A 23,520-nucleotide genomic window follows, 5' to 3' on the forward strand; every position below is an offset into this window, starting at 1 on the left:
AATCAATCACCTGCTTACGATTCATCTTACAGCTTTCATCATTGTTTTGTTTCCTCCTCTCCTCTGTCTCCCCTCGCTCACAGAGTCAGTAGAAGACATTCCATCAGTCAAAAAGACCATTCAGCAAGCTACGGGTCAAGCCAGCAAGCTGCTGCACCCCCTCAACCATGACTACAAAAAGTTAGAGGTCAGTCAACTCCAAACTCTGAACTCCTTAGTGGAAAAACTAGCTTGCCAGTGAAACTGACCAGATTTAAGTAGCCACTTGACCTGAACGTTACTGAGAAACAGCAGCACCAGAGAAGCAGACTCAAACTATTGAGGCGCTGCTAGTTTATGGGTCCTTTATCAGGCAAAACTCTTGAATTAGATATTTTGGTTCTCATGACTGTTAACACCCAAAAGGAATGGGAGCATGTATGAAAGCATGAATGCGTGCACTGTTTAAAGATACAGCAGACATAGTTCATTTAGCTGTGTTTTAGCTCTGATCATAGCATTTCAGAAACGTTTCATAATTATTATGATGATAACATGTCGAGCCCAAATAAAGATCAAAATGAACCAAATAAACTGGTCCCCAAAGCGGGCGGTGAGCCTTCCTCTGACTGGCTGCAGATCATTACGTTTCTGCAGTGGAAACCAGGCTTAAAAAGAACAGTAGATATTCACCACCATCTGCATATCCTATCAAACACGACAAGTAATAAAAAGTATAAAGATAAAGTCGTATGATAATAACACTCCTCAGGCAATCACCAGCATGGACTGTTTTCAACATGGAGGCCGGATCACAAACCTTCTCATTTGTAGCTGAACAGTAAAAACACTGAAATATGTTCTGAATGCATTTGAGGCAATACAGTTACAGAATATTGACTCATATTTGATCAGCGCTGCCCAGTTTGGCATATTGATCAGCTTCACCTGCAGGGATTGACAGCTGCATCAGAGTATCAGTGGAATCTTAATGCCATTAGGAGCACTAAAAGGTGGCAGAGGAACCTGATTTCTTCACAGATGATCGGTCTCATGTGCTACTGTCAGGATATAGGGACAGTTTGAGCAAGTGTATTTTTTGAATTGCACTTCTGTCCATCCTGGGAGAGGGATCCCTCCTCTGTTGCTCTCGCTAAGGTTCTCCCCGTTAAAGGATTGTTCCTGTACTGATGTGAGGGTTCCGGGACAGAGGTGTCATTTAGCCCTGGGACCCGTTTAATACTGAGTTCCGTTACCTATCCCTTACCGTTGGGTAATGGAAAAACGAAGAAGGCTCTCGATGGTGCTAGTGTAGAAACATGGTGGTGCAAGATGGCGGACTCTGTGAAAAAGAGCCACTATCCATGTAGAACGTTCCACATACATGTCACACACTGTTCCTTTAAGTAGAGCAAACAAAAACTATCATAATGCTGACGACACATATGGACTTCATTCTACTTGTCAATGCGATGGAGTAGAAGCCTATCTAATGTGAACTTCCTCCATCATCTGTTCTGACAGTATGCGTGTGTGTGATCTTTCTCCACCTGTAGGATTTCATCAATCAGCTGATGTTCATGGAGACGGCCATCACCAGAGCTCGCTCCCTCAAGGCCAAGTTTGCCAGTTGTGAGGGCGGGAAGGGAGAGGACACAGAAGAGCTAGAGAAGTAAGTTACTCAGCATTTTATTTGAGCATCATGTCAGTGAGAGACACGGCGACAGCGTTTCCCCTTAATCAACTGCCTCGGGGCGTGTGTTGGTGACACGGATGGAGTATATGGTACTCATTTTAAGTACATTCCAGCTAATAAGTAAGATAAATGTTGTGTTTGCTGATGTTCTTTGACTAAAGTTAAGTCTTAGCAACTTAGCTTGTAAACAGCGGTGGCCTGCTGGTGTTATCTGGGAGCATAGCTGAACTTACCAATGTTTACAGTACCTTTGTACTTTTTAGAAGTTTAGCTAGTTCAAGGTGCAAATATGAGACTTTCATTTTGGCAATTCTCTAAATTGATACAGTAGAATGATTTTGAATATATATGTAGTCAGAGATGTCCAGAACTCAAATATATTAGTCATTGTCAGACATTTTGGAGCAATGTGTTTTTACAGCAGCTCAAGTACTTAGAACTTGATTTAGAAACTGACCATTTACAGCAAACGGTGAAACGGTTTGGTGGAAAGCCTCTGCTGTTTAACATTGTGCTGAACACACAGGCATTAGGTCTGTCGAGAAGAGTTGAGCTCACGAGAGCTGCCTCGAAAACATGCATACACGATCAGGGGAAGGTCAGGATATAAAAAGCATAAAGCATATACTCAGAAATCAATAGTTAAAGTGTAATCGAAAGATAAAGTGTATGATCGTTACATAACAAATGTTTAATACATAGAGTGATTTAACAAATGTAAACCTGATAATAATAATAATAAGTGTATCTGAGTATAGTGCTGTCTGAGTGTAGAAAGTACGGAGAAAGAGGAAGTAAGCAGGGTGTTGGCTTCAAGGGATGGGGAAATAATGGTGGTTGAGAAGAAAAGACACAAAGCACAATAATGATGAAGGATGAGATCAATAATCATTTTATAAGCAAATGTGTACTAAGTAAAGTGATTAACAACTGTAACTGATTATAACAACTGTAACTGTGATTATGATAACTAATCTGTGTTAGAAATGTGTGAGTGTAGGAAAAGGGGAAGTGCAACAGATGTTGAACACCCAGACAGGGAAGTTGGGGTGATTTCGTCATGCACACACACACAAAATGTAGGTACTTTTCGAAGCACATGCACCAAATCAATAATGTCATGTTAATCACGGGCTGAGGGACCCCGTGTTGAGGAAGAGGCGGGAGAGACGCGAGAGGCAGCCCAAAAGTGTTATAAAAGAAGTAACTTGCAAACAGCAAGACGGGAATTCACGATGGGACGCCGACCGAGCCATCCATGGAGAAACACTGGACCTCGTTCGACAGCCGCTTCGGAGGATTTCGTCTCTGTTCACGGAAAGAAGACCGCCGTTCGTGGACAAAAATTGAAAGACGGAGAATCACCTCTCCCCCCTGCTTGACTTTAACAACTGGACAACGGATGGACACAGCCGCCTTAAAGGCTTTGTACTGAGCCTTGAGGATCGCTGAACGGACTTCGTTTGCCGCGCAGGAGGAGCCTGGGGGGTCTGGCCGAACCTTCGCTCCTAAAAACCCCAAAAGGATTTTTTATTACATCGACAATCCGGCTCCACCGAACCGTCATCTAAAACCAATGAGTATAACCTGAGAAGAAAATTAAAGTAACGAATCAAGTGTAGTGACATTTTATGTGAGCTGTAGCTTAACCATTGCAAATTAACTAAATATAACCTGAAATAAATATCTAATCTGCATTTAAAGTAAATTTCTCAAGTGCATTTATTTGCTCAGGTAGTAACAGTTCCTCGTGGCAGTAAAAAGTTAAATCCATTGTATGTCCAACAACTGAGTTCTGTAAGGTTATCCTAGAAGACCGAATCCACTTAACAATCCCTTACGGTTTTAGAAGTAATCCTAGCCGTTAAAACCTAACCTGGCATTTACCAAGAGCACGGATCCAGAAGAGGGAAGCTGCCATAACCGACGCGACTGGTGGGAGCGCCCGGGATCAGGGTGGCCCCTCGACCGAGTGCACTCAGACCGGAGGAAGCAGGGTAGACGTCGGGAGTAACGGCAGTTAGAAGAGCCAGGCGAGTTCCCTCGCAAGAACACCAGCTCGACAATCTTTTAATAGAGAGCTGAGTCAGTAAGTAGCCCCGTATCGGGCCAGAAGTACCCCAGGATCTAGGACCCCAGGGTCTCAGAAGGAGGATGTTGGGCTGGTGGAGGGAACTGGGTTTATAATGGGCCTCCATGTGAATATGATTGGAATGAAAGAGCGGATGTCAGATAATGTAGGTGTGACTTAACTAACGCTATCCCCCATGTGTACCAATCGGTTGCACTGACCTATTTATTCTACTGTGACCAACATTTGATGTCTTCCTCCAGGTTTGTGAGCTCCCTTTTGGAAGAACCAGAGGTGGTGGTGATTGGAGCTGGCCAGGGGCCGGCCGGCAGCATCATCCACAGGCTGTTTGTCAACGCTCAGGGGGTAAGAAGCCTCACTCTCCTGCTCCCTGTGACACAGTTCACCAGGGGGGGGGGTTCTCTCAGGATGTGTTCATGGTAGGAATCTTACCATGTGACGAGACCAGGTAGTGTAGGTATAAGTTTCATTTCAAGTTTGGAAATGGAAGTAAAATTGCAAGCTAATGAAACAAACAGGTTGCTTCAACTGATCATCTGTTCTTCATGTCCGTCTGTCAGCCAGCGGTTTAGTTTACTGAGATATAGAAGCCCATTTCAATTGAAATTGCAAAAGGTACTTTAATGATGGCTATTTTGCCTGCTATATGATTGTAGTATGTAACAGAGTTGTTTATTTATTCTTATCTGACTGAAAATGCCTAAATAGCTTGTGGAATAAAAAAAAAAAATTGCAGTAGCATCCAAAAACTGTAATGCCAGTGAGTGTTGGGACAAACACTTCAACAACATTATAAAGATCTTTAAAATATCATACCCCCACTCTAACTTAAAATATATCGATGCAATACTCGAGCCTCACAATGGATTTCACCATCATTTGGACTGGGTCATCAGCCGTGGTGTTTGGGTGTCTCATGAGGACCCTCGCTTGTGCACAGGAGACGCTGTAAACGAGACCAGGTTTCATTTATTACTGCTGAAAGTGTTTTTGTGTCTGATATTCTCACATCCCTCACAAAGTCAATAACTAAACATATGTTAACATTTTTACTCAGCACATTGTCATCGAGAGTTCTCTAAACTCCTCTCCTTCGTCATTCTCTTCCTGAGCGCCATCGCCTGCATCAGCAAAATATCAAGTCTCCCACAGTGTAGCGGGTTCCCCTGGTGTAAATGGACTATACTTGTATTGTGCTTTTCTTCCGTCCACTCAAGGCGCTTTAACGCTACATGTCTCATGTAGCGGGTTCTCCCACGGTGTCCCTGAAACGTAATCAGGGAGAAAATACGTTTTTGGTCAAACGTAATTGAGAATGCATTTTAGTTTTGGGGGAACGTAATTTTTAGGAGACAGTCGGTGCAGTGAGGTTCTGGCTGTCTGGGTCTACAAAACGTTTGTTGTTCATCCACAGCTTGTTGCATTATTTCATGCATTGATATTGTTGGGAACGTAAGGAGCGTGTTTGGGATATCAGCATTTAAGAAACTGAATTCTTGACATCAATAGAATTATTAATGTATGTAACAATTATTAATGATTATTAATAACGGGGCACCACCCTGCGGACAGGGACCAATAACCAAACGATAAAACTAAATCTCATAATTAGTAGTCACTCATAATGTTAATAGTCTGAGTATGACTATACATTCAGTGACAGTGAAGGGTTAAGTTCGAACACAGGCTACTACATACAGTTTTATTACATACACATGCACAAGTAATCACAGACGACTGCTCCTTAAAGTATAACAGAGTTTATTGAATCAAAATAGTAAATGATCAAATCAATTAATATTGCAACCAACAAACGTTATCATACAATTTTATATGCCTAAACTAAAGAATGAATAAAATGGATGAGGGTGTATGTCTGTGTGTGTGTGTGGGTCTGTGGGTGAAAAGGAAGGAGAGTCTTACAGCTACTGCTAAAGACTACAAAGATGGCGGCGTCGAGTGATGCGGACAAAAGGGGAGGGGCCTTAAGATACTACCACCAGATGGCGGAGTCGAGTGACTCGGACAAAATGGCGGTGAGACTGCTGTATATAATCACGTGTGCCGTGAGGCGATCGTTTGAACGGGGTTTCCCCCAGGGGCAGAGATAGGAGCTGTGTGTGTGCGTGTTACGTGAGAGGCAAGAAAGAGAGCAAAGGTGGGGGTCATGAATCAAACTTCTGCGTGCGGTCCGCGTTGTAGTGAGACTGGGGATCGCTGGCCGTATCGTACACAAAGTGCCGTTGTCGGTAGAACTGCCGGCAGTTATGTACGATAGCCGAGATTCCACACTTCACTCACAGAGCTGATTTTATGAAGAGAGAATACCACACGGAGTGGAATACAATGAATGAAAATAATCCCCAAATAAACAGTCATAGCAGTTAATACACAAATACAGCGGAGCTTCTCTGGTCCGCAATGATTGCGTAAATACCTCCGTATAATGCGACAGTGTCTTAACACAAACAGAATACGGGAATGCACCATAGAGCGGATCTCGTGGTCCGCGAGGAGTTGCGCAATACCTCGATATCACGCGACAGTAACTTAAACACACAAAACACGGGAATATCAACATATAAATGAATGGCCTGAATTAAACTTAAGTTAATTTAAGCTAAGCTACTCCCAGATACCATGAACCTTACTTGTCGATGCTTCGTTGCAAAGTTGGAGAGTGTTTGTGGCCGAATCTGTCCTTTTCATCCAGAAGGAAAAGGGGGGGGGGGCTGCTTGCAGCGCGGCTTTGCCGGCGCTGTTTCGATCGTTGTGGCGTGGCTCTGGAGCACACGCAGACGTGATCAATCCTCGCTGCAGGGGGGGATGATCTAACTTCGGCTGACGGCGTGGTCCGTGCGTCGTACCGGGAATCATCGGTCATGAGAGGAGCGAGGCTTCGTCGGGCTCCTCTGTGCCGGTTTGTGCACCAAAAAAAAAAGGGAAAAACAAAAAAGCGGAGAACGGATCGCGTGGGCTGAGTGGGCCTTTAGTCAGCGTGGAACACTGTTGTTTCGACCAGCGAAATGGCTTGTGACCTGTCAGGGTTTGAGGAGGGGAGAAGGCCGTTGCTGCCTCGTGGCCTGCGTGGCCAGCGTCGCGCTGGTGGGGAAAGCTGGATCTTCTGTGGCCTGGACGGGCGAAGAGAGCGTTTGCGTGCCTCCTTCTACCCCGAGGGATTGGTGGAAAAAGCAAGGAGGTGTGATCTGCAGGCAGTTTTGTTGGACAGTGGTTGAACCACAGGGGTCCTGGGGTCTCTTGGCCTTCGGCCAATGAGATTGCAGCGGTGCATTCAGGTGACCATGGTTTTTTTGGGGGGGGGGGGAATTCACACCCTAGTGTGAAATTCCTTCAGAGGAGGTTTGCTCTCATCAAACCACAATCAGGATGAAACCTTTGCTTGAAAAAGGGAAGGCCTGATTCTCTTTGTTCACAGCACATGTTGAAGCCATTTGGTGAGACCCCAACAATATTATCAATAAGACATAATCTCTAAGCATTTACAATGTAGACTTGACTGGCACATCTTTTAAATCAAGTAAGTAGTCAGGTGTCCTAGGGGGTTGTGAGGGGAGGGGGGCGCGGATGGGGGCGGAAAGCTTCGGGGGCCTACAGATCATCGCTTAATATGGTACTTGGAAAATCAGGAGGTAGCATGGAAATTCTTTTCAAGGCAAGTGTGGGAACCCTGACGGTGTAGCGGGTTCTCCCACGGTGTAGCGGGTTCTCCCACGGTGTCGGGGTTGTCCCACGGTGTAGCGGGTTCTCCCTGTTAATTCAATAACTCCAGTGACAACTGTACATGTTTAAGACTTTACTTAAAACGTATGCATGACATCAACAACAATGGCTGCACGTCTTCCATCTTTGCCATCCTCCAGTCACATCCATTGTCCCTCTTCACTTTCATCAGGATTTCAGTGAGGGTTTGATTGTGTCTTTCCAAAAGCCCATTGCTCCATGGGCTGTAAGCTGCAGTTGTTTTCACTTCAATATTGAAGCTTTCAGCCATGTTCCTCATATCTTTGTTGTTTAATTCACCCCCATTGTCACTGAACAGTCTGCATGGAGGACCATGAACTCAGGCCAAAAAACTCAGCTGGTTCAAGTTACAATCAAAAGTATTTTAACAATTAATGGAAGCTAAAACAGTGACAAACTGAATCACACTATTAATAACATAATATTTCATGAAATTGAGGCCCAATCTGGGCCAGCCGGCAGACTAGTGTGTGGCCGATGGTCCGCAGAGGATCTCCAGATGCCTGTAGATCCAGTCTTTTGTGTGTCAGTGTCTCTGAGATGTCCCGTATCAGCTCAGTGATTGGCTGAAATCCAATTAGCTCCAACTGGCTTATGACTCATTCTTCTGGTCCGGCCTCCTCCTTCCTGAAAGCAGCATACTCCAATATCCTCGCTTGGCCATCCTGCACTCATTCATATGGGCGTATCTGAAAACCCTATCTGACCTAATACTTCATACATTTCAGCAAATCTTCTTCACAGTGTTTAATCATGTTACATCCAATGACTATACTTACAGTGTTCAATACATCTAATGAATATGCTTTTTGGTTTAAATTTCTATAAGTAAGTATACTGTAACATATAATATCCACCACTAGGGGTGCTACTAGAAGCCTTTATTTCACTTACTGGTCCAAGGGTATCGTTGCCTAACTAAACAGTCATATCCATCAGAGTTCAAGTTCATCCTCATCATCTATACGTAACTGGTTACCCTGTATGTTTGGCTCACTAAGCGCAGTATCAATTAACCTCTGTAGAAGTCCACGGATGCAAGGGATGCAACAGCGTCCACAGAGGACCAGGACTGTAGCGACAACACAAAGAGAGGTTATTGTGGACAAAAATGCATTTTTCCATTTTACAAACATACCATCCAACCAGCTGGTGAGCGGATCTTCAACACCAGAGTTCTCTGCTCGCTCTTGGCTGAGAGCTGTCAATCTGGCCAGAGCCTTGGTCACCGATCAATCAGGGTCTGTGTTGTTCGGAATGAAAGCACAACAGGCAGATCCAAACATTTTGCAAACTCCGCCTCTCCCTGCTAAAATCATATCTAATGCCATTCGATTCTGCAGGTCATTAAACTAGTTTTATCTACCTGCTCACGTTTGAAGTTTACAAAATGCTGCTGGTTATAATATATGTAATTAATCCAATCGGGAGAGACCGGGAGAAGAAATCGAGCCAGAGTCAGAGGAAGATGAGACGGAGGAGACCGAAAAGGAGGAAGGGATAGCACAGACAAATCGGGAGCACATCGGCCCATCGCGGAGTCGAGGTGAAAAAAGAGGAAACGAGAGTGAGCATCAGACTGGGAAAAAAAGAGGAAATATGATGAAAATGATCTGTGTCTGGGCTTCACTTGGATTGGCAACGCAGATTGCCCAAAGCCACAGTGCGTGGTGTGCAGTGAGGTTCTGGCTAACAGTCTGAAGCTCTTATTTACGTCGCCACCTGAACACCAAGCATGCCAGTGCAAGTCAAAAGCCCCTTACATTGTTTATATCCAAATTGGAGGAGTTACAAAACAGCCAAAAACAACTGGAGTCTCATTCATGTGTTGGGTCTATAAATGACGCACTACGGGCTTCATATCTGGTTACAGAATAGCGAGAAAGGGGCTACCGCACACAATCACTGAAGACGTGAGCTCGCCAGCTGCCAGAGAGATGGTGGAATGTATGATTGGGGAGAAAGAAGCAAAAAAGTTGGACATGATCCCGGTGTCCAACAACACTGTGTCGCGCCGCATCGATGCTTTGTCCGAAGACATCCTGGCTACATTAGTCGCTCATTAATTGTAAATTAAATGTGATAATCTGCCTCTGAGCCTGTGCGTGTGTGCTCGCATCCTGATTGCTCTTTAAAAGTGACGCCTTGTGTCACTGAAAGTTATTGAAACTTTGTTGCAGTGTTTCAGGGCGTTTTCACACCTTCAGTTCGTTTGCTTTGTTGCAGTTGCTCCTTTGTTCGGTTTGTGTTCACACTGCAACATTTAACAGCGGACTAAATCTTGTAAACAAATGCCACGCGCGAGCAAACTGTTCTCTCATTGGTCCGATTATTATGCGGCTATGAAGGCTTAAAAGGCTCTGTTGCTTCTTTTTTTTTTTTATTATTAAGGGGGGGGGGGTGCGCGAACCCGGTCGGGATGTAGAAGGGGGTGCGCGGCCTAAAAAGTTTGGGAACCGCTGTCCTAGTGTATTCTTCTTCTTTGTCCCCTCTTTTTCACTTCCTCTTTGCTTTTTTTTACTTCCTTTGTTTTTGCTTCTATCTGCGGTTGCAGATTTGCTCTGGCGCATTCCAGTTCTCTGAATTCTTTCTCTTCGTCTACATCTTTTCCATCTTCTCCTCGTTTTCCTTCTATTTTTTGTTAAAGGACATGTGCTTACCGCATGTGCGCCGTAGCTAACACAACAGGTTAGGCTAACTGCGAACACATGCCTGCAGCCAACACAACAGCCAGGCTAACGTGCCTTCAGTCAACACACACAAAGCACCGTAGTCTTAACTCGATAGCATGCCGAATACACACATTCTTTATCTCACTAAGACCGGGCCTTGGCTTTTCACTAGTGCACCGGTTATTTTTCTAATCTCCTCTTATCTAGTTATCTCGGGCTAAACACCGGAGCAGGCTTGCAGCCTCCGGTTCAACCAATTCATTCACGCCGTATTTTATCACAATAATCTCCTTTACAACGCCATTTTCAACAATGCAACAACATTTATAACGAAATACAACAGTTACCTCTTTCCTTTATCCACCCCAAATTCAGTCCCCGTGAACTGCAGTTAAAACCAGCGAACCACTTCCCGGAAATCAGTCTCCTCAAGCGAAGGAACACTCGATTCTCGATAGGGTAATTCGCTATGTTTGGCTACTGTTCACTGAACCCAAGCCGCAACCGTGAGACAATGAAATGACCGTCGTTGACTTCACATAATTCACTCGCAACACTTAGTCCGCTCAGCTCACTCGACGCTCTGATAATCCGTCTACGACGCCACTAGCTTGACCACACAACTCAGTCGGTTAGCTATACTCTCATCTAAACAATTCGTTGAAACTACTTTCTCACCTGAACTACACAATTCAGATTATATGCACTCGTTCAAGCTACTCTCATCCAAGCCACTCAATCAGATGGAATCGCGGCCAGGCCGCTCGTTTAGACTACTTATTCAGATATTGCACACAAGTATTTGTCATTTGTTGTGACAAAATGACGAGAAGAGACGGCGAATTGAAGTTGCAACCCAGCGGGAAGTGTTTTAATAAGCACAAGCCAACATTCAACAAGTTCAACAAATCCAATGTATTACTTTTCACAGCTTACTCTTATAGTCAAAATTCATCCCCCTTAAGTCACTTTCCACCAATCAAACCAGCCGGTTGAACCACAAACAAAGCACATCTGGTCTCCTCATTAGGTCATGCTCTCATGTCTTCGTCTGGGTCGAGATAACCTTTTGGTAGAACACACGATTCGTGTACGGGAAATGTTTGGAGACAAATTGATATATTGAGTGATATATTACAATTTGTCTGGCGCGCCTTAATCACTTTCTAAGAATGTTTTTATGTAACCAAATGTGTTCAACATAACAAGTTATATAAACCGTTTTCTTATGACACCGAATGTGTTCAGTTCGATCCTAAGTTATGATTTTCTTCAACACTTTCAGTTGGCAAATGTGCTTCCGTACCTTATATAGTCATTTACCTGCTTGATTCACGCTTTGCCATCCTGTACTGATTCATATGGGCGTATCTGAAAACCCTATCTGACCTAATATTTAATACATTTCAGCAGATCTTCAGTGTTTAATCCATCCAATGACTATACTTACAGTGTTAAATACATCTAATGACTATGCTTTTTGGTTGAAACTTCTATAAGTAAATATACTGTAACATATGATATCCACCACTAGGGGTGCTATTAAACATACTTAGGATTGCTTTTAAACTTTAATTCCTCACATCCGTCGCCAGTCTCCAAATTTCAACCTCATTTTTCCAGCTCTCATAAGACTTCTTCTCGTCAAACGGTGGTGGAACTTTGTAATTGCCAGCCACCATCCTCTGCTACCATGTTAATTCAATAATTCTTTCAGCAAAAAATAAATCAAGAATGCTGGGAGCCAAAACCTGTTATTTCCTGCACATTTGAGTTGTAACAACTTGTCTTCTGCGTAGAGCTGTGATTTTGTGATGCAGCTTAACATTCTAAACTATCTGTTGTGAAACCGTGCTGCTCCTTTGCATTACGATACATATGTATGTGTACAGCGTCAGAAATACACGAGGGCAAAGGGCAAAACTGCCCCTAAGAAATATCATTTTGCCCCTGATATCACTAGGAGAGGGGCAAAAAAATGCCCCCGAAAAAAATGGAGCGCTTCTTAATCACTTCTAATTCACGGTAAACTCATTCAAACGGAGCAGATTGGGATGAGCGAAGGACTTTGAAAGTTAGCGGAAAGATTAACGTGAGACAACATCCGGTTTCTTAAGACGAACATCCTGTTTTCAGAATAAGATGCCAACAAAGTATACATATTGCATAATGGAAAATAGATTACATTCACATTAAGTATAAAACATGCTACCTGCATCTCGTGAGTTAAAGGTAAAAATACACCTAAATTGTGCGTAAAGTGTCTATTTGATTTGAGGGTTGCTGGAAATTAATAATACCTGACTGACAGTCAATTAAGATATTTTACTGAGTAAAAACTCTGAACTGAATTTGTACCTTCAAATGGCACATTTTTAAAAATGTTAAGGTGCTATAAAAATGTTTTTCTCAAATTCCACACAATGACTAATGCATAAGTTCAGCACAAAAATGGGTAATATCACAATATTTGAGGTGCTACAAAAATATTTTTTCTCAATAATTACATACAATGACTGATGTATATGTAATCAACGCATCGTTGACTTAATAATTGTTCATAGTTGTTTAAAACATTTAATAATAACAATAAATAACCACAAAGAAATAACAATAAAATTGAATATGATTGTCTGATTTGTTTGTTTTTTGTTAAATAAATCTAAGAAAACACTTTGAATCTGTAGACTACTGCCTAAGTCTTATTATTGCCATTTGATGACAATTGCTCATATACTGTAAGCCTAAATAAGTATATGTATTATTTTGAACAACGGTTAAATGTTATTTCACAAGTTTCAAAAAATGCCCCCAATTTTTTGAAAATGCCCCTGGATTTCAGTCAGTGGGGGCAAAAATTGCCCCCAAAAAATATGTGAATTTCCGACCCTGTATGTGTATGCTTGTGAGGTAATTTTTTCCAAGCGAAACATACCAAACGTGCTTCTTCTTTTTTGTTCTACGTTTCCTCCATTCTACTGTATTTGTGTGTTGTTTCTTCTCCTGCTGCTTACGTCAAGCTGGCTGACTTCACCAGTGACGAGGTAACTACCAGTATAGCTCTACCTACCAGTATACCTCTACCTACAAGTATAGCTCTACCTACAAGTATAGCTCTACCTACCAGTATAGCTCTAACTACCAGTATAGCTCTATCTACCAGTATAGCTCTAACTACCAGTATAGCTCTAACTACCAGTATAGCTCTAACTACCAGTATAGCTCTAACTACCAGTATAGCTCGACCTACCAGTATAGCTCGACCTACCAGTATAGCTCTAACTACCAGTATAGCTCTAACTACCAGTATAGCTCTAACTACCAGTATAGCTCGACCTACCAGTATACCTCTAACTACCAGTATACCTCTAACTACCAGTATACCACTACCTAGCAGTATAGCTCTACCTACCAGTATACCTCTAACTACCAGTATAGCTCTACCTACCAGTATAGCTCTACCTACCAGTGTACCTCTACCTACCAGTGTACCTCTACCTACCAGTGTACCTCTACCTACCAGTGTACCGCTACCTACCAGTATAGCTCTACCTACCAGTGTACCTCTACCTACCAGTGTACCTCTACCTACCAGTGTACCTCTACCTACCAGTGTACCTCTACCTACCAGTGTACCTCTACCTACCAGTGTACCTCTACCTACCAGTGTACCTCTACCTACCAGTATACCTCTACCTACCAGTATACCTCTAACTACCAGTATACCTCTACCTACCAGTATAGCTCGACCTACCAGTATAGCTCTACCTACCAGTGTACCTCTACCCACCAGTGTACCTCTACCCACCAGTATACCTCTACCTACCAGTATAGCTCTACCTACCAGTATACCTCTACCCACCAGTATACCTTTATACCTACCAGTATACCTCTATAGCAAGTAAGTAAAATTTATTTATAAAGCGCTTTTTACAAAGCAGGTCTAGGACATGGGTTTTACCCAAACGCCAGTCTAAAGAGGTGAGTTTTGAGCTGATTTCTGAATGCGTTCACAGAATCTGCAAAGCGTAGTGGTGCAGGCAGAGCATTCCACAGCCTTGGTGCTACTGCCTCAAAAGCTTGGTCACCGCGGGTCTTAAGGCGAGTGTGTGGGACAGACAGAAGACCTAAAACGTTTGACCTGAGAGCGCGGGCGGGTGAATAGGGGTGAAGTTTTTAAATAAACATATAAGCACGAGAGAACAAGCTGCAACTCTTTATTAGCTTAACTTCCACATGCTGCACGTGACTGCCACGGTACAGACTACAGGTTCCATGCTTGACCTACATTCCCCTGGGTCCTAAATCCCTCCAAGTACAGCTTATTATCACCCTCTGTATGAGTTTTTGGGTGGCAAAAGAGTTTCCCCACTGGTGATTAATAAAGTTTTCAAATCTAATCTATGTACCAACGTACATTTATAACAAATACCACACATATTAGAGTTTTTAAAGTGTTTTGTTTGTAATATGTATAATAAGCATAATTTAGTTATCGCTACTGAGAATTTAACAAACATAAAAACATAACGTAGATAGGTTTGTAGTTGTCAAGGTGTATATTTAAAATTGCATATCTTACACACGAAGATAAAGTTGTGAACACTGGCTGAATATCTATTATCAGAATCATAACTGTGTTATAACTGCTGCTGTGTAAAGGGAATACTGCTGTTAACAAGCACCTGATGTGTTTTTGTGTTTGCAAACCAAATGTTATTGTACTTTTGTTCATATAGCAGTACTCTTAAAATAAAAGTGCAGCAATACACTAGTTTTGAATTCATTATTGAACTTTGTGCAAAACAATGCGATTAAATAATCGCGATTAAAATATTTAATCGCGATTATATTTAAATCGCGATGAATCCCGATTAAAATATTTAAATCGCGATTTAAATATTTAAATCGCGATTTAAGTATTTTAATCGTGTGTGTGTGGGGGGCACTAAATAGCGCAAGTTAGATATTATTGTAATGTTTCGGACCTTTGCACGAGGACTTTTTGTCAATCTGGGCCTTTTGGAATTTGAATTGAATACCCCTGCCCTAGTGTATGGTGGGTATGTATTTGTGAACTGTTGGCCTTGGGGCTGAGGGTGGCAGAGGTCAGAATGTGTTGAGAGTCAAACTAACATTTTCTTGACTTTGCCCTTTTAGAAACCTTTAAATTCATTAATTGTGAAAACAAAGTAGAACTAAGTTTTAACCTTGAAGAGGTGTGTTTACATGCATACCTCTTTAGCATCTTCTCTGTCTACCTTTTCATTGCCAGTGAGTAACATTTCCCCATCCCTCCACCCTCAGGCGGCCCTCCTGGCACCACTGGACGAAGACTTGGTCCGTGACAGGAAGCCGACTGGAGGAAGCAATAAAGTGCCAGACTTCCCTTCTCCGGCGGGCCGGGAGATCCTGCTGCGTACATGTGTCCCTCGGCCGGCACCGTACTCCAAAGCGCTGCCTCAGCGCCTCTTCTGTGTGCTGATGAGGGAGGAGTTCAGGCTGGCAGGGGCCTTCTCATCAGACACTTCCTTCTTCTAAGACCAGGCGGCCATTACACAGTAGTTCATCTGAAACCATGTTCACCTGGAAGTCACTGCTGTCAGAGCAGAGACATACAATGATTCACTCTCTTAATTGATGGGTTTGTGTGTCGGTATAAATGCTTGTCCAGTGAATGTTTCTATTCATGCATGACATGTGTTGTCTATATAACTCTTGCCAACACATTAATGAGTATTGCTATCTGAAATGAGAAAGAGATCCCTTTAGATTACTTTATATTATTTATTGCATTGCATTGTGGTTACTTAGTAAAACAGAAGTGGAAAAGGGTAAAGTTCCTCAGCAGCACACTTAGACTCTGTTCGACCGACTGCAACTTAGAATGACATGTCATCACATTGACTCTGTAGAAGAGCGGGCGGCCTAAAATTAGAAGTGAGGGGGTCTTACTCACACTGGTCAAAGACGACACACTCACCCATACAGTTCCTTCAGACGCTTCTCTTCCACTATACAACACTATACCACTGTTTTCACGTAGGATTTCAAGGTTCCACTTTCAAAACAACGTTTTTGTTGTGTTGGAAAGCTTCGAGATGGTATATGGATTATAATCCGTAGTACGTCAATACAAGTTGTGCATATTTGTCTTGTCCTCAGATAAAAACATGCCAGGGGACTTTTCAATGATTTGAAGGAGCCAGCCTTCTGTCTCCTGCAGCTCTCTGTGATAGCTGATCACACAATACATGAAACATGCAAATACATTAATCCATTTTACCGTCGGAGCTTATTCTTTGTACATTTTGTGTATTGTTTTGGCCACATGGTTCTCTTGTTCTGGTCTCCTTCACATAGGTTTTACCTTATTGCTGACCACATGCCACATGATAGTACAACATAAATGACTCTTCAAACCATTCTTCTGTCCTTGTGTTGTGGTGCACAGCGAGGCTTTACTCATCCTACTTGATGTGTTGATGTCTTTTCAGCTCTGGTTTAAAGGCTGAAGCAGTTGCTGATACATCCACCCAGTGTTTTGGACAGCAGTGCTCGTTGATGAAGCATAAGAGCAGTCGCACATCTTATAGAGCCTGCTCTGAAGTACAAATACAAAAATCAAACGCAACTTATCACAGCTGAAGCCAGTGTGATCACTCACAAGTTTGCATTCATTGAAATGAAAAATGGTGGTTTTGTCTCTTTAACCAACGGTTAATGCTTTGTAGGTGTAACTCTGATGTAACAAGTGATGTGAGTCACCCGTGTATTTAGTGTGTACAGTACATGTATTGTTGGTGCTCTAATGTAAAAATCAACACTGTCCTGTCACAGTCAGTAAATGTGGCTTGGCCATGTGCATCATCAAGCATGGACAGATTTGAGGAACCATGTTAACACTGGACTGCTTGTTCAGACCACCTGTGCAACAATAGTTAAAGGACTCTATGGCGTTATGGAGCTTCTTTATCAATGGGTCCCTGTTCTGTTCCAGTCGTACAGGCATACAAATGTACATGTGACACAATACACAGTTCTGCCAATGAGGTCACTATTCCAAAAGATGCTGCAAAAAGTAAAATCATGTTTAAAAGTATTTTCTCCACCAAAAATGTCCACACAAAGTACCAGAACTGTCACAACGGTTAGACTTTGCAAAAAAGTTGATTTTGCAGCATCCACAAGTTATGTGTTTCAATCCACTAAAAATGATAATAATGCCCTTTTTGAAGCCTACAAGGTGGGGAACTACTGGTTTAATGCATTGTACTTTATACGGGTTATTACCCTCCCAACTCAAACTCTGTGAACTCAAGTGAGCAAATGGCTGCATGAAAGGTGAAGGTAAATGGACTGTACTTGTAGAGTGCTCTTCTAGGCTTTAACACTACATGTCATCATTTACCCATTCACACACTGATGGCAGGGGCTACCATGCAAGGTGCAATTTGGGGTGAAGTGTCCTGCCCAAGGCCACATCGGCATAGACTAGCGGAGCCGGGAATCGAACCGCCATTCCTCAGACAGTAGCTATTGTCAGATAACCACCAGTCATTTACACAGTTCACAGAAAGGAAAGAACAGCCATGTGCTGTGCTATGATTATAATGCTACACAGTGGTTCCAGAAAAAGTGAAAGTACTAGACACTGGGGAGAGGCAAGGAGTGGGGTCTGATTAGAGGGCGTTAGAATTCTTTTACTTTATGACGTCTGTCACTCCCAAACTACCTCAGAATAGGAGGTAAGGGTTAGGGCTGCTTTAAAACAGTAGATGGTGTTTTGAGCCATTTTCAAGAATGAAGGATGCAGATGTTGGGCAAGGCTTCTACACATGTGTACACCAGTAGGTGGCAGAAACAGACTACTTGGAATTGTATCCGTTCAACAGGAAGGGAATTATAGATAGCAATCAGTCTCTTAACATTAGTGCATGGATGTTTAGTTTGTCACAACCTCTTACTTTATGTGGGAGGCACAGTCACTCATGCACTCTTTGATCTGATATTGTTAAGAAAAAGAAAAAATAGTTCCCACTTTTCACAACCTATTTTTTACTAGCAGTAGCTTTTTTTCAAATATAGGTCCAGATTTGGAATTAATAATGAGCTTTAAATTGTTATGTTTGTGAAAGTTAAAAGTTGTACCAATCAATATTTTAATATTAATACCAGATCAAATGACTGGGTGGTCTGCAGTTGCATTTTTCAGCACATTGTTTTGGTTTTACAGCCTCCAGCTATACTGTTCAACAGCCTCACCAGCATCAGCAGCTGTTTTCAACTACAAAGATCAGCCCACTGCACACGACCTACTCCGCAGCAAACAGCACTGAACTTTGTTTCAACCCTCTAGCTTCTGTATCTGTCATGTAAAGTATTATCATCACATTATTAAAGTTGGGAGACCCACAAAAGGGAGATTTCTTTAAAAGTTAGTCAAAGTCATGCAGCAGAGGCCGACAGGTCAAATAAATAAACACTGAATCCATGATAGAACCATTTGTATGTAGCCCAAACTTTGCCCAAGCCTGATACATAAATATACACACATACATAAATAATATACTATATCTATAATCCACACACAGTATTAGGCTTCTATCTATATTCAGTTATATTTCTCTTCATATTCCATGCTTTGGAAATAAATTCTGAAAAGGCAAAAACATTATAAAATGTAATCAAATGTCCATCCTCTTTTCTATTTTAATTTGAATCTGGAACATTTTCAAATATTTGTTGCAAATCATGATATAAAGAACTGCAGAGGATAATATCATTTACTTTTCCTCCTCTTTCAGCTCACAATATTCATGTAGAACAATGGTTATGCCAGAAGGTAGAAAAATCATCTAAAATGTCTTCAGCACGGATTTGAAAAAGATCGGCAAAACTATTTACAGTTAAAAAGCTGAAACTTGCAAACACTGGTATGGCCCTAAAGTGCTCAGGAAAAACAGGACGTTTGGGCAACTGGCCAAAGTCCAACTGCTGATTAAGATCATGTGATATGATCAAAATCTCCAGAACAGTTACTAGATTAATATTGAGGTGATAATATCAGGCATTATTGAAAAAAATAAAAAATACTCTATGTACAATTTACCTCAGATAAGCACATAAGTAGCAACACTGACTGAACAAATAGTGGTACATTCTTTATCAACAGAAATGCGCTCTCCATAGATGTGTTTATGTAATTTTCCATATTTCCCAGCTGTTTCCACACATACATTCTCCATTCTGCTGAAACATCCGTTTGATTTACAGAGATAATTCTCATGGCTAAGCTGTTGCAGAGCAGTCAGAAGCAGCAGATAGGTACTTTGTCTTTCAGACATAAGATAACACATAATCTGATTCATTACCCATCGCAGACATGTAACTGCTCTGTCCTTTTTTTTATTTCTGGGGTGTTTTTAGGCAAAGGAAGAGTGATTTTAGCAGTGGTGGGACCATGGTAAAATTGAGATTAGAGCTCCTTTGCCAACAGCACACCCTCAACGTCACCCGAGACATCACCAGATCTATGAAGGACCTAGAGACTGATATAGTGGAACTAGAGAGTTTAAGCGAGTCCACAGGAGATCAAGGACATATTGAAGCCCTCAAGATTAAAAAAAAAGGCTTTGGCCGACCTGTTAGATATTAAAGTTCAGGGTGCACTGGTCCGGTCCCGATTCCAGACCATCACAGAGATGGACACTCCCTCTAGCTTCTACTTCGGCCTGCAGAAGAAGAGTACCAGAGTATCGGGACCAGACTTACTGTGTGCCCGGCTGGTCCATGGTAGACAATGTTTACCTCATTCGTGATGTTTTGGAGGTCTGCAGCTCTTTGGGTATTAACACTGGTCTGATTTCTCTAGATCAGGAAAAGGCTTTTGACCGCGTTGAACACAACTTCCTCTGGAAAGTTATTGGGAAGTTTGGGTTCAGCGCTGGCGTCATAGTTAAGATCAAAGTGTTGTACAGTGGGGTTGAGAGTGTGCTGAAGCTAAACAGCAGTCGGTGTGCTCCTTTTAGAGTGTGTAGAGGGGTCCGGCAGGGTTGTGCTCTGTCCGGGATGCTCTGCACTCTCCCTGGAACCCCTTCTCATCAGAATACGCTCTAGCCTACAAGGTCTGGTTTTACCTGGTTTTAGTAGGAACATGGTTTTATTAGCTTATGCAGATGACATCGTTGTTTTTATTAAGGACTATTAAGGACCCCCTGAATATTGTAGAATATTTTAACATAGCATTGGCAGCAAGGGTGAACTGGAAGAAAAGTGAAGCCCTCGTTGTCGGTGAATGGCGTGACGGTCTCCCAGTTCTTCCCCAGAGCCTGGTCTGGAAAAGAGACGGCTTGAAATACCTGGGAATATATCTTGGACAACAAAACATAGTCCAGAGGAACTGGGAGGGCGTCACAGAGAAGATTGAGGGAAAACTTTCCAAATGGAAGTGGCTGCTCCCTCAGATGTCTTTCAAAGGTAGAATATTGGTTTTAAACAATCTTATAGCATCCCAACTGTGGCACCGTCTAACCTGCCTAGACCCTCCCTCAGCCTTTCTAGCCCATATACAGAAGAGAATGGTCGATTTATTTTGGGAGGGTCTACACTGGGTGCCACAAGGGGTGCTGTTTTTAGCCAGAGAGGAGGGGGGGCAGGGCGTCATCCACCTGGCCAGCCGGACGGCCACTTTTAGACTTCAGTTTGTGCAAAAATACCTCACAAGTCCGGATGGTTTAGTGTGGAGAGATGTGGCCAGCTGCATTCCCAGACGTGCAGATAACCTGGGGCTGGATACTGCTCTGTTTCAATTGATTCTAGTGTTTTAAAGTTAAGTGGTCTGCCTCTGTTTTATCAGAGGCTGATGGGGAAAGAGAGGAGCCTCCTCATGAACCACAGCCAAAGAAAAGTCGAGCCGGACCCTGCAGACCTTTTCCCTGAGATCTCCCTGAGCCCGGGGCTAGGGGCACTCACCAGCCCCCTGCTCGCTACAACACGCCCAGAAAAACAAACTTTATACAAGGCGGACAAGAAAACCTTGTATTTTAATTTTAAAACCTCTTAAGGACGACGCCCCCGAATTCGGGGGCTATCTGGCTCAGCCCCCCTGAACAAATTGTTCGGAAAATTGATTTATTCTTCGGTAATATTGTGAATTTGTGAATTTTTTTTACCGGATTAAACAGCAACGTATGGGCAACACTATAATATAAGTCAAAGAAGTAAAACGAAGCAGCGTGTCTACGTAGCTCGTAGCTCTGAATAGCATTTACGGTTAACTGGCTTGGCCAGTTGCTGCAAGCACAACAGCTATTCAGAGCTATGAGCAACAACAGTTATTGCCTCGTTGCTTTTAGATTCTAATGAGAAGACACGCTGCTTCGTTTTACTTCTTCCGTTTGGTAGCCTTGAGAGACCTTAGTCTGTAATGTAAGTATGTCTGCATGAAAAGATGTACGAAGATATATTATATTCGCGAATGCTAATCGCGGTTAGCATTTCCCCATTGGTGGTAATGTTAAAATTAGCTTAGAAGCTAGCGAGTCGGACATGTTATGATGTTCAGAGAAGAAGACAACTTTAGTGCTGTTAAAAGCATCTTGCTGTTCAACATTTTTTGTTAACAGTCCGAGTGAGAGGTAGGTCAAACGTCAAAGGTACTTCATCCATATTGTAGCGACCCTGTCAGTAACAGCTGGTAGCAGAGGGGAGGAGGGGGTTAACTGTTCTGTGTCGGGAGCTAGTAAATGTTGTGTTAGACCGGAACCGGAAGTTGTGGTTGTTGTTGTGGAAAACACACTGTACGGATCATGTTCGAGGGAGTTGCTCGGCAATAAGAGCGACGGTTTCTGTGAATAAACCCCTTGCAAGGACCCTGTCTCGGACTCGTAAGTGGAACATTACAATATGTATGTTAAATGTGTTAGCGGCGCAAAGCGACGGAAAAATCCGCATATAAGCCGCACCGGTGTATAAGCCGCAGTCTCAAAGCGTGGGGGGAAAGGTGGCGGCTTATAGTCCGGAAAGTACGATAACGGTATTGTTTCCAGCAGCAACACTAAAGTTTACAAAAGCAAAGTCACCATATAAATGAATTAATTTCTCACTGGAAACCAATCTAAAATGTAAAGAAAATAAATGACATTTCTGAGTAAAGTTGATAAAAAATGGAGAACACAGACACCAGTCAGTATCAGTTCTTCGTCCTACTGATTCACTGCCTGCAGGTACTGCTGGAAGAGAGGAGAAGAGGGGCTTTATCTCAGCCAGCAGAGAAGTTTACAAGAGCAAACTAAGCTAAACAGCTCAAATACAGACAGTCAGCATTTGTTTAAGCTGGTTTGTGAAAAAACATTAACACTGTTAAAAACTGCAAGTAACGGCAGAGCTTCTCAATACTCCGGTCTTTACAAATTTAGCAACCAGGTCCGTTGAATACTGGGTTTCGGTAGCCATCCCTACCTTCAGCTCATGTAAAAACACAAAAGTCACTCTCTGGAGTCAGTGTTTAGTTTGTCCATTCCGGGCTACTGTAGAAACATGGTGGCGCAAGATGGTGGACTCTGTGGAAGAGGACCTGCTCCCTTTGTACAAATTGCTCTTTCTAAGCTAAGGAAGACAACAATTCTTAGTTTCAGGTGATACCCTAATGAAAGCATAGTTATAAATAATATATTCCATTTCTGCCAATAGATCCCCTAAATGTCATACACTGTTCCGTTAATGGGCACAGCAGTAGGCCTATTGATCTTCTCATTTAACTCTCAGCAAGAGAGCAAATAAGGACATTTCCAAAAATGTCAACCTATTCTGTCAACCACACTGTCAGCGGTTTTCCTCTTAGCTTGATATGGTGTAGTGTGATTACCCTTTAAACCAGTGGTTCTCAACTGGTATGGCTGCGGGACCCACCATCACCCCTTAATGACAAGCCGGGACCCACGACCCAAATTATATATATATATATATAATATATATATATATATATATATATATATATATATATATATATATATATATATATATATTATATTCAAATTATATATCTATATATATATATATATATATATAATTTGGGTATATCTATATTCAAGAAGTCTAGTAACGTCTCTAGTAAACTGTCAAATCAAATAAAGAAAGTACACATCAATTATATTTTAACAAATATTCTCATTTTTCAAATTTAACTGGATGGATTATAAATAATACATAGAAATACATGAATAAATGTTCTTCTCATTTCAAGTAAAATAACGGCTGGATTAAAGAATAAATTACGTAACAATTCATTTTAGATAAATTATGTTCACTGAATTGCC

The 23,520-nt window shown here is 42.2% G+C and overlaps 1 protein-coding gene across 1 annotated transcript in view; it reads left to right on the forward strand.

The window, feature by feature from the left end:
- The window catches only part of rab3gap1 (RAB3 GTPase activating protein subunit 1), a 41,780-nt gene extending 24,814 nt beyond the window's left edge, over positions 1–16,966 (forward strand). The window contains exons 21-24 of the mRNA XM_079292939.1: positions 84–187; positions 1,536–1,651; positions 4,010–4,112; positions 15,509–16,966. Coding sequence (XP_079149065.1) covers positions 84–187; positions 1,536–1,651; positions 4,010–4,112; positions 15,509–15,742 — 557 coding nt within the window. The 3' untranslated portion in view covers positions 15,743–16,966. The remainder of the gene's footprint in view (positions 1–83; positions 188–1,535; positions 1,652–4,009; positions 4,113–15,508) is intronic.
- Positions 16,967–23,520: the final 6,554 nt, after the last annotated feature.

The sequence above is a fragment of the Melanostigma gelatinosum genome (assembly GCF_949748355.1).
Source record: "Melanostigma gelatinosum genome assembly, chromosome: 21".
NCBI lineage: Eukaryota > Metazoa > Chordata > Actinopteri > Perciformes > Zoarcidae > Melanostigma > Melanostigma gelatinosum.